General features: G+C 52.1%; 1 protein-coding gene across 5 annotated transcripts in view; it reads left to right on the plus strand.

Moving 5' to 3' along the window:
* TMEM164 (transmembrane protein 164) overlaps positions 1-14,373 on the plus strand; it is a 181,368-nt gene extending 166,995 nt beyond the window's left edge. For all 5 annotated transcript variants that reach the window (XM_049644187.1, XM_049644184.1, XM_049644183.1 and 2 more), the window contains one exon: positions 1,683-14,373. In XM_049644187.1, the coding sequence (XP_049500144.1) occupies positions 1,683-1,889 (207 nt within the window). In that variant the 3' untranslated portion in view covers positions 1,890-14,373. The remainder of the gene's footprint in view (positions 1-1,682) is intronic.
* Positions 14,374-14,614: the final 241 nt, after the last annotated feature.

A 14,614-nucleotide genomic window follows, 5' to 3' on the forward strand; every position in this document is an offset into this window, starting at 1 on the left:
ACTTCTCCATAAATCTTGATAATCCTGGTTGGCGCTGGTGTATCGTTTTGTTTTGAAAATACAAGATGCCAAAGGCCAGCATGTCACATTGTTGTGTCTGGGTTGCTGATTTATGATCCACAGCCTGGGCCTCTCCAGAGAAGTTTCTGAAGCCTTCAGTATTGATTGTTCCTTTCATCCCTGGGGAGGCAAACGTGCCCTTCACTGATGACCACCCGGGTCGGGAACAGTGAGCTGCAGCTGGAAGGGGGTTTGCTGTGGACCCCATGTTGGGGGGGGGGGGTGGGGCACAGGGAGGCAGGACCTTAAGCCCAGGCCCCAGGGCCTGGAGGCTTCTGGGGGCTTCTGACCTTGGGTCCATTCTGGGCCTACTCCCAGGCCCTGGGCTGTGTGGCCGGTGCAAGTACCGTGTTGGGGGACTCCCATGACATTCTGGGGTGTTCAGACCCGCCTGGAGCGTGGATGATGGCTGGACTCAGTAGTTGAGTTATCCAGAGTCCAGAATTGCTGAGTGCATGGGTGTCTATTGGTGGCAGGGTGAGGAGGATGAGCTCGAGGCTGGGGGTCAGGAGACCTGAGGTCAAGTCCTGGCCCTGTCACCATTCTGGGTCACCTCACCCTCGAGGGTAGAGAGCTCTCCACTCCTCTGTGATATGGTACAGATGCCCCCAGGCTCCCCGAGAGGTGCTGAGGACTTGTCTCTAACGTGAACAGGCTTGAAGGGCTTTGGAAGGCAGGTGCCGTGGCCATCCTCGGGGCCGGAGTGGCAGGTCTGGTTTTGTGCGTGAGCGGCATTAGCGTAGCATCAGCCGTGTGGAGCCTCTCGAAACCTGACAGGACTACGGCACAGGACCGATGTCACCCGTGCCTCTGTAGAAGCAGTCACTTTCCCTTCCCCACCTTGGCGTATCGCTGCTCTGCTCTGGTTTGCCTGGAGGGCAGTTTGAGCTCTTTGCCAATGGCGTGAATGCTTCCCGCGCTCTAGGAAGGAAGCAGTATGACGTTTACACTTACTCTGACCGCTCTCTACTGGGACTGCTTGATTCCAGAGGGGTCAGTGTCCTCATGTCACCACACATAACCATGCTCAGTCCCACCTCCAGGCCGCGCCTCCTCCGAGGAAGGCACCATGCACTCCATTCCTCTCCATGACCCCCATCCATCCTTCATGAGTCCATTCAGGGTGCCACCTACTTCATGAAATCTTATCTGAGGACTCGGGCCCCATGCTGTACACTCCTCAGTTCTCCTGGTGGGGAACACCTGGCGCGCACCGTCCACTCTGAGGTCAGATGCGGTTGCCCATGCCAACGCGGTTGGCCTCCAGTTAAGCGGAGGCAGGGACCATGCCATTGACTGTTCGGTCATCCCCTGATACCTCTCTGGATACTAGGCTCATAGTAGTTGCTTAGGAATGACAGCAGGCTCTAGACCCAACCAGAAGGCAAGACTGAGCAAAACCAAACAGCTTTTCCATTGGATGGCCTCCCCCATCACCTCCCGAGGGCTCTAGCCTCGACCCACTCCAAAACCCTAGGGCAGAGAAATCCCACTATGAACAGGTGGGGATTTGTTAATCCCTCCTTGTTTAGTCCCCCAATAGGTAGAGATGGCTGAACTGGCGGAAGCCAGAGAAAGCCTCAGGATGGTGAACGCTCACTCTACCTCCCTTATCCCTGCAGGTCACCGAAGTGAATTTGAACAACATGCTGTGTCCGGCCATCTCAGACCCATTCTACGGCCCCTGGTATCGCATCTGGGCCTCGGGACACCAGACTCTCATGACCATGACCCACGGGAAGCTGGTCATCCTGTTCTCATACATGGCTGGGCCCTTGTGTAAATATCTGCTGGATTTGCTCCGGCTTCCAGCCAAGAAAATAGACTGAAGGTGCTTGTCTTTTTTTTTTTTTTTTTTTTTCTCCCTGAGGAAGCAAGTCCTGACTTGACTTGGAGAACACCCAGTTCTTGATGAAATCATGGGGAGAGGGCAGTAGGATGTCTGGTGTATTTCTCTTTCCCTTCTCTCTGTCCCTTTCTTCCATACTCTTCCCTCCCCAGCTCTTCCGCCCAGGACATCTCCTGGGCCTGAGGCATCATGCTGAGGGTGGGATCCTTTCCCCTCCCCTTTGGCTCTTTCTCTCTGCTCCTAGTGGCCTTATGTGGGCGAAAGTAGTCTGGCTTTCACTCTGCTTGTTGGTGCTTTCATGACAGCTGGTTGAGGGGACGGGGACCAACAAGCAGTAGTTCTTTTGTTGGCATTGAGGTGATGAGATTGGGTTGGGTTTCATTTCTCCACTGCCAGGGACCTCCAGGCTTATGCCAGGGTCCCCTTTTGTCTCCAGCACAGCCCCCACCATGATGGGACCGAGGCCTTGTTTCTATACCAGCGGCATGCCAAGAGCCAAGGGATTTCCCCACTCATGGCCAAAATAGAACCTGCCAGAGTCTTCCCATTGGTGTCCCATGACTCAAAGCAAGCAGCCAACTAGCCACTCCCTCCAAGATGCTGCCCTGCGGTGGAAGGTGGGGGCACTACCTGACCCCAAGGCTAGATTCTTCTGGGGGTAGAGAGCTGTTGCAGTGGCAAAATCCAAAGTGAACAAGTTTAAAGTCTCCACAGCTCCTACTTGGCAGGACCCTGGGTCCATCCTGCCTGAGAGAGCTGAGAAGTGACCCACATCCCAGTGAGAAGTTAGCATAGAAATTAATCAACAGAAGTGGTAACTTGAGAAAACTGTGATTTGAATCATATGCTCCATTTTAGTTCAATGTTGATAACAGATGCCCTTTTAATCTTGAGTGCCCCTTAAATGTTTCTCTCTCTCTCTCTCTCTCTCTCTCTCTCTCTCTCTCTCTTCTTTTTAAAAGGCAGCTTCAGGGAAGAGTGAGCTGGAGTTGGTTGGGGTTTATTTTATTTTATTATTATTATTTTTTGTTTTGTTTTGTTTTTGTCAGTTTGTTTGCTTCTTTGTTTTTGGTTGTTTGAGTTCAGAGAATCCTTGCATCAGGGCCTGTCTCTGCGGGGGCTCCTGTCCATCCGTTTCGTGCTTTTTATGGGCTATGTCAGCATTCTGGGTTTGGAAAGATACAGATCCTGCCAGTGTTGTTTCCCGAGGGCCAGGGGTCATCACTGTAGCCAGATTCAGTGCTGAATTGTTTAGCATCGGGTGGGCATCACGCACTCCCCTACTCCCCACCCAGCCCACCCTCGAAGCCCCTGTGTAGGTTGGAAGGGAGGTGCCAAGCAATCAGACCCCCATAGATACAGGTTCAAGTGCTTCAGAAGGAACACCTTCTGTTGAAAGACTTGAACTCAGTCACACATGGACTTGAAGGAGGGAGCCAGTGCCTGGGCATTTGCTGACTCCTTGTGGGCTTCAACTAAGAACAGGTTTGCTTCAGAACAGTAAAAGCTGGTTCAGTGACTTCCTCTGATGGCCCCCGTTCTCCTCTCCCACTGTGGGCAACTGGGAGGCTTTGGGCTGGGGTCCCGTATTTCAGCTGTTACCATATCAGACCCAGGTTGAGCGTCAGTGTCTCAGTGGTCGATTTTAGCAAATGGACCTACGGAAGGCAGCAGAGTGCAGAAGAGTCTCTTTGAGCATGGTGAGGCCCCAGAAGCCACACCCGGGAGGGACTGCCCTTCTCCAGTGGCCTTGCTAGCCTGGAGGCCATCAATCCCCAGGGTGTGGGGGAGCCAGAGAGAGCACACCTAGTACTCTCACTCCCCTTGAGCTCCTCATGACGCACAGCCTTCATTTTCTGCCGTCTTGGAGGGTCCGGCCAAGTCTTTTTAGTGACTCTCACCCTGGGGTCGTCCTCTGGAAGGGGGCCCCTCTGGAGCAGCTAGACTCACCCTGCCCACTGTCAAACCGCTGCGTGTAGGAATGGCTGACGAGGAACTGTGCGAGGCCTCGGTGCCCCTTGGCTCGTCACAAAAGGAAAGGTTGGGAGGAGGTCACGGGAGGAGCCCCTGGGGGCATGTCCTGTCCCCTCCCAGAACAAGGAATCTCTGCAGGCAGATGGTCTGTGCTGCAGCTGGGGGCCCGCAGCCTGGGTGTGGCAGACACTCCTCTTTGGAATGCCACCGTGGCACGGCGAGTCGGCACTCCCTCTCTTCCTCTCCGTCTCAGTGGCATGGCACAGGTCGCCCGTCAGCCCCGGCTTCCCTGTGTCGACATGCCTTTGCCCTGGCTCCAGCTCAGTGCCCCATTCGGGCTGATATTCTTTTGCTGGGAAGGAAAGAAGAAAGTGACATCCCGGAGGCAGCTACATGTGTCCAGGGAAGGGGGAGGTTGGGGGGGAGGTTGGAGGGGAGGTGCAGGACTTCCAGGGTGCCAGGCCAGCTCAGAAAAATATAGGCAGAAGGAATAGAGAGTGAGCCCTGTCCACAGGCTGCGCGCGGCATCGTGGCTTGTGTGGGAGGTGCTGGGGCGCTGCAAGTACCTGATGTGGTCTTGTAGCTCACTCTTAACCTTGGGCCCAGCCCATGGTGAGAGGTGACCTGGGCACCCCTACAACAGCCTGCCTTGGAAGGTGGCCCCTGTGCCAGTGGGCCCGGGCTTCCCAGCTCCTGCCGAGGGCTTTCCTGGCAGGTGCCAAGGAGGTTCCCCAGCCACCTTGGCCAAGTTTCCATATGCCATTTGCCAGCGTGCGGGAGCTCGCTGCGTGCGCGCACGTGTGGGTATCTGAGAGAGTGTTCGTGGAAGTGGACAGTTTCTTCTCAAACAGCCCCAGGAAGCGAAAGGAGGGCTTTCCCAGCCCCCAGGTAGTCTTGGCCAAGGATCTGGGCCAATGATAAGAGTCCGCTTAGCTGGCCAACTTTGTGGCATCAGCTCAGAATAGAAGAGATGGTCACGCCTGCTTGCAGCCCCCTCCCTCTTCCCAGGTATACACATTCCTCTGTCCTCTCGCAGGGTGGTCTGGGGTTCATTGGGATGGTCGGCTTCTGTCGCTGTCTGGTACCTCCAGGCTAGCTACCAGATCACCCCATTTTGCTGTAGCCTCGCTCAGGGTTTAGCCATTTGTGCTTGTGTTATGTGAAGTGGGCACAGCTCCCCACCGGTAGCAAGTTGTCGGTCTGTCTCTGCGCCCCGGGGCTGGGTGGGGCCCCGGGGCCTGAGCTCAGTGGCTCAGGGGTAACAGAAAGCCCTTGATCTCCCCCCTCCCTCGGCCAGAAGGACTTCCCTGGGTTTGTAGGCGTTGATCCAGAGTCATATGTCTTCTCTGGGAGATTGACGGGGAAGCCGGGGAGGAATGACAGTACAGGCCAAGATGCTGGTGCTGGTTTGCATAGGGAGGGCGTCCCTCAGGCCCTGGCAAGATCGGAGGCAGGCCCCACCCTGGGGAGGGTCTTCCCACCACATGGCCTGCCCTGCCCTGCCCTCTCTGAGGGGGTTAGAGTCCACGAGACGGAGTGAGCCGCCTTCTTCTGTATATAGAGTGAGCCAGTACTGTGCTCAGGAAAACCTAGTCACTTGTCGCTGCTCTGTCTGTGACGTTTTCGTACACTGGTTTGCTACTCCGGGCACGAAACAAAAACAAAACAAAGTCGTTTCAAGCAACACTGTCGTTTTGGAAACTGACTTTTCTTTTGGTGTGCGTTTTGTATTCTATTCTAAGGAATTCTTCATTTATCTTGGTGTTATTGTGGTGGAGAGAATAAGATAGTCTCATTTTTGCCAGGAAATGGGCACATGCCTCTGTCCCCGCCCCCATCCTTCCCCATTTGCTGTGCACTGGGCAGATCCCTCCTGTCACGTCCCATCCCCCCACTCCCCCACTGGCTCCCTTTAGAACCAGTCTTTGTGAGCCTCCTAGACAGCAGCAGGGGGAGTGCCCTTGCCAGGCTGGTTCTTGGGTGGCCCTGTGCCCCCACCAGTTTTCTCACCTCCCCGGGGCATCTTGTAATGTATTTTCCTCTGTTTTGTAAAACCTTCTGATTGTGCCGAAATGGTTTCTGCAGTCACCTTTAGAAATAAGTTGTCATTCATTTGTGTGCTTAGCATTCTGAACTTTCAGTCTTAGCTTTTTCTGTTGTTGAAGATCCCTGAGCGGTCCCCTCACCATGGGACTTTACTGTTACAATGTTTTCTTCATTTACTCTGATTAAAAGATTTATGAGAACCCAGGAGTCCTGGCCTTCCTTTCCCAGAACCTTCTTAGAAGCCCATCTGCTTCGAAAAGTAGACAGAAAGGGGCCACTTGTCCTCCACACCATGGAGGGACCGCCAAGGGGTAGCTGGCGCTGTGCACAGCTTTGCCCTGGGAGCCCCGCGGCTGGCCCTGAGCTCCATGCACTGCCTGCTTCTGCTGGGGCTGCCCCGGATGCAACAGGCCTGCTTGCTTTTAGCAGGGACTGTCTTCTGGGGACATCTGCTGGGTTCCTGGAGCCCCACAGTGTGCTGGGCCATGTGGCATGACTGCTCTTAGAGGAGGTAACTTAGAAACCTGACATGTCCAGGGCCACCTTTCCCGGGTTCCCCGAGGGCCGGTAGGTTCCGTGCCAGAACTGTTCAGCACAGGCAGACTGTCCCGTGGGGTGGGGGTGGAACACTATCAGCCCTGCCCCTTTGGGAACATTCGCACCTGCCTTTCTGAAGCCACGCACTGAGCAGCCCGTGGTAACCGTGAACAGGCCAGCCTGCCTTTGTACCAGACAGAGGCCCTACTTGGTGTTTTGCTGCTTCTCGAAGGGACACAGCTAGCCAACCTTCCTCCCCCCCACCCACCACCCCCGGTGCAGGTGGATCGGCTCGTTGGCTGGTAGTTGGGCACCCAGGCTATCAATGAGGCAGGGGCCTGCAGTCCCAGGCTACAGAACCACTAGCTTGGGTCAGGCTCTCCGGCCGCCCCAGGCTCTCCACCTGCAGAACAATAGTGTGCGTGGTGTGGTGCTAAGTCCCTCCACACGCATGATCTCCTGTAACCTCCACAGAGGCACACTGAGCTGACTGGCAACGCCCTCTCTGTCAGAGAAAGCGGGCTCTGGGCTGAAGGAGACGCTGGCATGCGAAGGCAGTTTCGTTAGACTCTAAAGCCCATGGGCTTTGCACTCTCCCTGGATGCCGCTGCCTGTCTGTGGTGCCCGGATTAACAAGGCAGACCCCTGCCCAGGGCTGCCCGCGCCCACCCCGAGAGGAATGGGTGGAGAGCCAGGCAGTGGTGTGGAAGGCGAGAGAGGCGGGGGAACCCCACGAGTGTGCGAAGCAGAGAAGCCAAACCCATCTTTTCTTGTGACCCCGGTGAGCCCCAGAGCGGAGCTGAGAGTGGACGCGAGGCCAGGCAAGAGCTGGCCCAAGGGGCAGGACAGAAAGTGGCTGCTGGAAGGAGGTGAGGAAAATTGGTCACATGGCCTTTCCGTGTGGCTCCCTTTTCAGAAAGAGCTGTTGGGGGCAGCTGGGTGACTCCGTCAGTTAAGTGTCCAACTCTTGGTTTTGCCTCAGGTCATGATCTCATGGTTTGTGAGTTCGAGCCCCACATCAGGCTTCGTGCTGACAGTGCAGAGCCTGCTTGGGATTGTCTCTCTGCCCCTCCCCCTCTCATTCTCTCTCTCTCTCTGTCTCTCTCTCTCTCTCTCTCTCAAAAATAAATAAATAAATAAATAAATAAATAAATAAACTTAAAAAAAAAAAAAAAAAGAAAGAGCTACACACCAGTGACCTAGGCCATGACCTTCTCTCCCCTGACCTAGCGAGTCTGCTTCCACCCGCCGCCTCTGTTCCAGTCTGTGTCCCGTGCCGCAGGCGGCAAATGCACATCTGCCTGCATTGCTTCCCTGGGCCCCGCAAACATCTTTCGCTTCATCTCCTCTCCCCCACGCCTCCCCCCTCCCCCGAGAACCATACACAGGGAGAGAGACCCTTTGCTCCAGCCCACTTTTCACGCAGTGACGTTTTCCGCTTCCTTTTCTCTTTGTGCGGGTTTCTCAGCTCCCCAGTCTCCCTTCTTGTCCAAAGGCCTGAGCTCTAGTGTCCACTCCTGGGCCAGTCTTCCCTGAGCTGCAGTCCGAGTTAGGTACTTCGGCTTGGCTCCTGCAAGCACCTGGCGCTCACTGTGGGGCGCCATGCACCCCCTTGCTAGGTAATGCATTCTGGCTCCTTGTACCTCTATAGACTGAGCTCCTGGAGGGCAGGGATGGGGTGTGATTCGTTCTCCAGCCCGTGGGACAGGACCTGTTCCATAGAAGGTTCTCAGTGAACATCGATCTTACCCAGGAGTGCTGCCAAATGGTGAGAGGCACCACTGTCACCCCAAGGAGAAACCTTGCCACGCAAGCTGTCACCCATCCCGTGCATCCGTGGGTTCTCCCACGTGGAGCCATGCGCCTTCGTTTGCCCAGGTGCCTTGAGCTGCAGCCTGGGGGCCTCCATGCTGAGCCTTCCCTGGACCCCTGGGTGGAGGGTGGGCAAGGCGTCCGGCTACGTTTCTGGATCCTTGGGAGCTGTTCAGTCCCCACCAGGGTCGTTCCCCCCCGCCGCCCCGTTCCCTGGGGGCACACCGGTTGGTGTTGGCACAGCCAAAACCCCGCCTGCCCGTGGAGTATGTCCCCTATCCCTCGGGGGGGTAGGGAGCGGCTAGGGATGGTTACAGCGTGATCCCCCAATGAATTTTCCCCTTGTCCTGGTTTGCCAAGGCCGGTGGAGAGACGGAGCTACAGACGTCAGTCTGACAAATGCAATGGCTTATTCAAAGGATGTGTGGTTTGCTGACCTTGGCAACAGGCGAGGCCGGCCTCGTCCAAAGTCAAGGACTCCCTGTTACTGCCTGTACCCACCCCTCTCCCGGTCAGCATTCGCCCGGCATCCAGAGTGCACATCTGGGGTGTCTGAGCTGCCTGGCAAGGAGGTTTAAGTGTCTGCCAGGGGCGCGGTAGGGAAGGCTGCTCCTGTTGCTAATGGATGACCCGAAGGGCTCTGCCGCCCACAGCTGACTTCCTAACGTCAGTGCGGCACCTCTGGGAGTCTCCCAGCAAGGCAGGTCTGGGCAGGGAGGTTCAACACTTCCTCAGCAAAGCTCTGACAGGTGACGGGGCCGGTGGCACGGGCTGCATAGGTGTTCTCCTTTCCAGCGAGGCCTCGAAAACCTTACCTCTGCTCCAGCTACCAGTGCTCCCTGGTCTCTCCTGCCTCCTCCTCCCCCTCCCCATTCAGGGGGGCCACCGGGGTGCCACCTGCTCTGGCTGGCCCTTCAGCCATTCGTTTCCTACTTTCCAGGAGTCCCAAGTCCCTTTACTAGTCAATCTGTAGAAGACAACTCGGCTCTCCGGTCTCCTGCCTGCTGGGAATGGGGGGCCTTCCTGTGCCCCTCCAGGATACACCCCTGGAGTTCGAGAATGTGGGAGCTGACAGGATACTCAGGCAGGAGCTCCTAGATTTTCCTGCGTATTAGGATCACCTGGGGAGCTTTCACAAAAAATCCCAATGCCCAGGCCTCGCCCCAGCTCATGATTCAAAGCAAACTTTTTTTGGTTTTGTTTTTACTCGAAGCTTCCAGGTTGTGAGTCATCTCTTTGACCTGACCCTCTACACCAGTGCCTTTTAAAAATAGAAATATTCAAGGCCTACCAACAAGTAGGAAGACTAATACCTAAATCCAGCTCAAGGAGAAGAACGTTACCAATGCCGTGGAAACCCACCCTTACACCGGAAATTTGGAGATTGTTCCTCAGAGCTTCAGGGAGTCTGGAGAAGGTCCTTAGGAGCCACCTCGGGGGGAGGGATGGGTGGGAGCAGAGTGGGTGAGGCTCTGATCTTTCCCCTTGCTTCCCCCGGAACAATTCTAGTTTTATTGTTTTGTACATTGAGGTCCTGTAAGTAATTTCATTGGGAAAGACATTTAAAAGTCACTTATTTCCACGCTCACTAGTCCTGTCTCCACTCTTCCCTGGATAGGGGTTGTTCTGTAATAGCGATAGGTGCGCTTGGCCAGGTCCTACCTCTCTGAACTCCAAGGTGGCTGTGAAAACCACCAGTGGGGGAAAAATGGCTTTATCAAGTCCTGTCCGATGTCAGGGGGCTCTGTTTCCAGACAGTGCAGTTACTCTGCATGTTCTCAGCGCACAGACATTACTTGGGGTTTTGACTACACTCACCCACTGTGCCTTAATGTGCCCCATGTGGTTGGGGTCTGGGGTGTGGAGGAGACATGATACCTCAGTTTTAAAGAATGTGTCTGTGTTTCATTGACTCTAAGACCTCTCCCCACACCTTGTCTTTTTTTTTTCACACGTTAATGCCTCTAAATTTGGGATGCATATGGGGTGCCTGGGTGGCTCAGTTGGTTAAGCGTCCGGCTCTTGACTTCGGCTCAGGTCTGATCTCACGGTTGTTCATGAGTTTGAGCCCCGCATCAGGCTCTAGGCTGACAGCTCGGAACCTGCTTGGGATTCTCTCTCTCTCCTCTCTCTCTCTCCCCCTCCCCAACTTGCTCTCCATTTCTCTCTCTCTCTCTCTCCCAACAAATAAAAATAAACTTAAAAAAATAAATTTGGGATGCATCTTACAATCAGTGGCCTGACATTTTAATCAGCAGCTTAGTTGTCTTTTCCAGGGGCACATAAAATCCGTGGCCATCTTGCATCTGAGGTGTCTTAGAGTTGCCGGGATGCCGTAATTGTTCCTTGCCCCATGAGAGTCCCCATCCTGGGAGAGAAAACCCCTTTGGAAAAACTTACAAACGAACTTGTCACCTATAGTCTTGTTCCAACCCTCCATCCTCTTTTTCTTTCCTGCCAGCATCCACACAAGCTCTCTGCTTCCTGACCAGAGCGGGGCTCACTTTGCTGGGCTACCTCTTGGGGCAGGGAAGGAGGCCGGGTGCACCTGTATAAGGAGCACACCATGCCCACCAACAGGGAATGAGGGAGGGAGGGAAGGAAGAGACCAGAAAGAGAGCTGGAGGAAGAGCCAGACAAGCTAGGCCAGCCATCCCCGACAGCTCTGGTTTCTTTATTTCCCACCCACGGCCTGGCCAGACAGCTCAGGCTGCTTCCCTGGGGATTTCCCAGGGCTAGTCATTGCCAGAGGTGAGCGAGGAGGGCTGTAGGGAGAAGGGGCCCAGCCTTGCCCTGGGTTGACGTGAGCAGCTGCCTGGCCCACACAGAGGAAGACCGTGATTTCCTCACCTCCTCCGACAAGGCAGAAGCGTTGGGCAGTGGGCCTCTCAAGGAGAGGCAACACCTCGGCCTAGGGTAGTGTATACTGTGGGCATTGACCGCACTCGGAGATTGCCACCAACCATCCCTCAGTGCTGGCAGCTGCTCTAATGAAGCTTGGCCCTTGTAGCCTTGAGGCCAAGCTCTTCCAGAAGGGGAAGGAGTGTCTGCAGGGAGGTCCAGGGATACTTGAGCACAGGAAGAGGTTTTTGGGACGTCCCCTGCCCCCTCCCCGCGCCCCTCCCAAGAGCTTAGGAAGACACGATCAGCCTGGATTACAGCTGCCCTCATGTAACTGGGTTAAAGTGTTGGCCTACTTAGGCCCCTCCTGCGGTGGCCTCCTTCAAAGCTGATGAGGCCGATTAGGAGGCTATTTCTGAGCCCTAGTTGTGTACCCAGAAGCCTGGGGGCCGTCCTCCTGTGACAAGAAAGACAATAACTAAGGCTAGACGGCCAAGGGCAGGCTCGGCCCTGCCTGTGGGAGAGCAGTTCTGTCAGACCTCGTGTGTCCTTGTAAAACAAAGAGTCAAATAATGTCAAGCCTAAGCACCTGGGGTTTGAACTTCAAACCAACCAGTTTTCAGCCAAAGACCTTGTCCTATGTCTTTGCTGTCTCCAGTCCTAGAGAGAGATGACAGAGAGGCAAGAGGAAGCCTGCCTCCATCGATGATCAATGATAGCCACCTTCCTCCATTCGGTAGGTGCTGTGCATTTGAGGGCTATTTTTGTTGACCTTCTCTGAGCCTCAGTTTACTCATCTGTAAAATGGAAATAACATCAGTACCTGCTTCCTGGAGCCGGTGTGAAGAGTGACTAGATAAGGCACGTAAAGGCACTTGGCACAGTGCCTGGCCCCTTAAGCCCTGCTTCCATCAATGCCAGACGCCATCACTGCTATCGTTACCACCGCTACTGCCACCACCATTGCCACCCTCATACTCATCCTCATCGAGACATCAGAGTGAACGCTAGAGAGCTCAGTCTCTGGAGCCTGACAAGCTTGGTCTGAATCGTGGCTCTGCCATTTTGTAGCCTAGGTAGCCTTAGATAATTGGTAACTTCTTTGAACTAGATTCTTATTCTGTAAAATGGGAGATTTATAAGGCTGTTGAAAAGTGGATGCCATGGTCCTTACCACACAGTAAGCACTCGATCAGTGCTGGCTCTTTTAATTACTTAAAAGGAATGATCATGATCAGTGGTATCAGGGGTTGGGGTAGGGAGGGATGAGTAGGTGAAGCACAGAGGACTTTTAGGGCAGTGAAACTGTTCTGTATGCTACTGTAATGGTAGATACATGTCGTTATACATTTATCCAAACCCACAGAATGTACAGCATCACCAGTGAAGCCTAATGTAAATGCTAGACTTTGGGTGATAACGATGTGCCGATGTAGGTTCATCATTTGTAACAAATGTGCCACTCACGTGTGGGGATATTCATGGTGAGGAGGAGGCTGTGTGTGGAGGGCGGGGTGGCAGGCAGTGAGTATATGGGAACTTGCTGTACTTTCTGCTCAATTTTGCTGTGAACCTAAAAGTGCTCTAAAATTACAGTCTATTTGAAAGAAACGGGAAAGAAAAAGGTGATCGAACTAGATTGTTATAAATCTGGGATGTTAACCATAATCCCCATGGTAACCACTAAGAAGATAAATAAAAGATACAGAAAAGGAAGAGGGAATCAAAATGATTCACAAGGGGAAAAAAATCCATCAGACACAAAACAAGGCATAGGAACTGAGGAACAAAAAAAGATATGACGTACAGAAAACAAATAGCACAATAGCAGAAAAAAAATCCTAAATAATTAGTGACTATCACTAATCACTAAATGTAAATGGATTAAACTTGCCAATTAAAAGAAATAGGTTGGCAAAATGGATGTGAAAAAGACATGACCCCACTTATATGCTGCTTACAAAATAGATTAGACCCGAAGACACAAATAGGTTGGAAGTGAAGGAATGAAAAAGATACTCAGTGGAAGTAATGGTTACCAAAAGAGAGCCGGGGTGGCTACATACCAGGCCAAATCAATTTTAAGTGAAAAACTGTTACAAGAGGCCAAGAAGGGCATTTTTATTGATAAAAGGCTTGATTCTTTGAGAGGATACAATTCTGAACACACAAGACACCAAACAGATTTAAAAGATCAGAAGGAAACACTGACAGAATCAAAGGGAGAAACAGACAGTTCTATAGTAATAGGTGGAGACATCTATATCCCACTTTAAATAATGGATAGGACCCTTAGACAATAATAGGTCAATACGGAATGGAAGACTTGAAGAACAGTATAAACCAACTAGACCAGAAGACATACACAGAACACTCTACCCAGTAAGAGCACCGCACACATTCCTCTCAAGTGTACATGTACCATTCTCCAGGATGCACCATATGTTAGGTTATAAAACAATCCTCAATACGTTTTAAAAAGATTGAAATCATACAAAGCATCTTCTGTGATCAAATGGAATGAAGCTAGAAATCAGTAACAGAAGGAAAACTGAAGAATTGCAAATATGTGGAAATTAGACAACGCACTCTTAACCAATGGGTTAAAGAAGAAGTCACTAGGGAAATTAGAAAATGCTCTGAGATAAATGAAAATGAAAATACAATATACCAGAATGTACAGGATAAAGTGAAGGCAGTGCTCAGAGTTGAATTTATAGCTAGGAGGAACACTTTCATTAAAAAGGAAGCTCTGAAATCAACACCCTAACTTTACATCTTGAGGAAGTAGAAAAAGAAGGGCAGAATTAAATGAGAAAGAGAATAGAAAAATATAGAATCAGTGAAACCGATAATTGGTTCTTTAAAAAGATAGACAAAATTGACAAAACTTTAGCCAGACTCATTAAGAAGAAAAAGACAAATAAAAATTGGAAATGAAAGCAAGGGTGTTACCACCAATCTTACAAAAATTATAAGGCTCATCAGAGAACACTATAAGCAGTTGTATACCAATAAATTAGTCTTCAGGAAATGGACAAGTTCCTAGAAACATACAAATTACCAAAACTGACTCAAGAAGAAATACACATCCGAATAGACCTATCAGTAAAGAGAGTGAATCAGAATCAAAAACCTCCCAACTAGGAAAAAGCCCAGGCTTCATTGATGAATTCTACCGAACATTTAAAGATTTGACAATAATCCTATTCAAACTCTTCCAAAAAAAAAAAAAAAAAGAAGAACAGAAGAGGAAGGGACACTTCTAACACATTCTATAAGTCCAGCCTTACCCAGATACAAAGGCCAGATAAAGATACCATAAGAAAAGAAAACCACAGACCAGTATCCCTTAGGAATAAAGACACCAAAGTCCTCAACAAAATATCTGCAAACCAAATCCCACAGTACATTAAAAGGATCATACCACAGCCCCACGTGGGATTTATCCCAGAAATGCAAGGGTGGTTCAATATAAAATCAACCAAGGCAGCT

This window comes from Panthera uncia, chromosome X (genome assembly GCF_023721935.1).
Source record: "Panthera uncia isolate 11264 chromosome X, Puncia_PCG_1.0, whole genome shotgun sequence".
NCBI classification, from domain to species: Eukaryota; Metazoa; Chordata; class Mammalia; order Carnivora; family Felidae; genus Panthera; species Panthera uncia.